Source organism: Priapulus caudatus, unplaced genomic scaffold (genome assembly GCF_000485595.1).
Source record: "Priapulus caudatus unplaced genomic scaffold, Priapulus_caudatus-5.0.1 Scaffold2244, whole genome shotgun sequence".
NCBI lineage: Eukaryota > Metazoa > Priapulida > Priapulimorpha > Priapulimorphida > Priapulidae > Priapulus > Priapulus caudatus.
The window spans coordinates 7,279-8,815 of record NW_014579305.1 but is presented as its reverse complement, the minus strand read 5'-3'; the positions used below and the strand labels follow the sequence as shown (position 1 = coordinate 8,815).

Below are 1,537 nucleotides of genomic sequence, written 5' to 3'. Positions count from 1 at the left end.
CATTCTGCATTGAATACACACATTATGCATTGAATACACACATGCATTAAACACACACATTCTGCATTGAATACACACATTATGCATTGAATACACACATGCATTAAACACACACATTCTGCATTGAATACACACATTCTGCATTGAATACACATATTCTGCATTGAATGCACATATTTTGCATTGAATGCACATATTCTGCATTGAATACACATATTCTGCATTGAATACACATATTCTGCATTGAATACACATATTTTGCATTGATGTAAAAACGTGGGCAGCATCATTCTGCTGTTCTAAACTAAACACTGCATGTGAAAACTGTGTTGGAATCAGCACGAGGCATAAGCAGGATAACGAAAGATATATGAGGGTATAAGAGGGCATACAATGGCATTAACTTGCATCGTCCTGACTGCAGGGTGCGAAATTAACGCGAGCCCGGAGTCAAATACTCACTGATTTACTGTCAGACTCTCTGATTGGACATATGCTGGAGTCCGTGTGACTCCCTGAAATTCTGCTATACTAACTAAAGTTCGTTCCAGAACACGGCCTCGCAGAATTACCATATTTTTTCAGCAAATGTCCAAAGAAAATTTGGCAGACATGCAACCACATGAATCTTCAAAATAAGCACATGCGTTATTGTTAATATCTTTAGTTTTGAACTTCAGACTGCGAACTGCCTCATTTTGTTGCGGACTCCCTCTTTTTGAGGGTAGAGAGTCAGTTGGACTCCCTTGTTCAAAAATAAATGTCTACCCCCTGTGCCTATAATGTGGAGGCACATTCAAGAGGGAGAGTGGGCCATGAGAAACTACAAACCTCCACGCGGCTTGTTTCGGCTTCAGGAACGTCAGCCCAAGCCGCTGTGTGACCTTTATGTTCAGCTTTCTCAGAATACTGTTCTTGTGTGAAATCAGGTCTATGTCTGACAGCCGACACAAGATTTTCACAGCTGCAAGAAAAAAAATCAGTAAAAAAAAGGACCATCGTTCTGTTTAGGAGATAATATGAGATTAGATAGAAAATATAACTTGATAGAAAATACGAGCTCAGAACGTAAAAATTGAGGGGGGATAGAAATTACTAATGCAAGTCTGAAGTCAACTTTCTGTGATTTACTATCGGACTCCGATATCTGATATTAGACTGTCCATGTTACTCCCTGAATGACCTATGTAATGTAACACATTACATATACCCACCATATACTGTACATTACATACCCACCATATATTGTACATTACGTAACCGCCATATAATATTATGTCACTACCACATATTGTACATTACGTAACCGACACATATTGTACATTAAGTAACCATCACATATTGTACATTACGTAAGCATCACATATTGTACATTACGTAACCACCACATATTGTACATTACGTAACCGCCACATATTGTACATTACGTAACCACCACATATTGTACATTACGTAACCGTCACATATTGTACATTACGTAACCATCACATATTGTACATTACGTAACCATCACATATTGTACATTACGTAACCATCA

At 38.1% G+C, this 1,537-nt stretch overlaps 1 protein-coding gene across 1 annotated transcript in view; it reads right to left on the bottom strand.

Annotated features, from left to right (window-relative positions):
• LOC106818439 (tubulin-specific chaperone D-like) overlaps positions 1-1,537 on the bottom strand; it is a gene marked incomplete at its 3' end in the record, with an annotated part of 36,752 nt that overhangs the window by 31,033 nt on the left and 4,182 nt on the right. Inside the window, exon 3 of the mRNA XM_014823149.1 lies at positions 832-964. Coding sequence (XP_014678635.1) covers positions 832-964 — 133 coding nt within the window. The remainder of the gene's footprint in view (positions 1-831; positions 965-1,537) is intronic.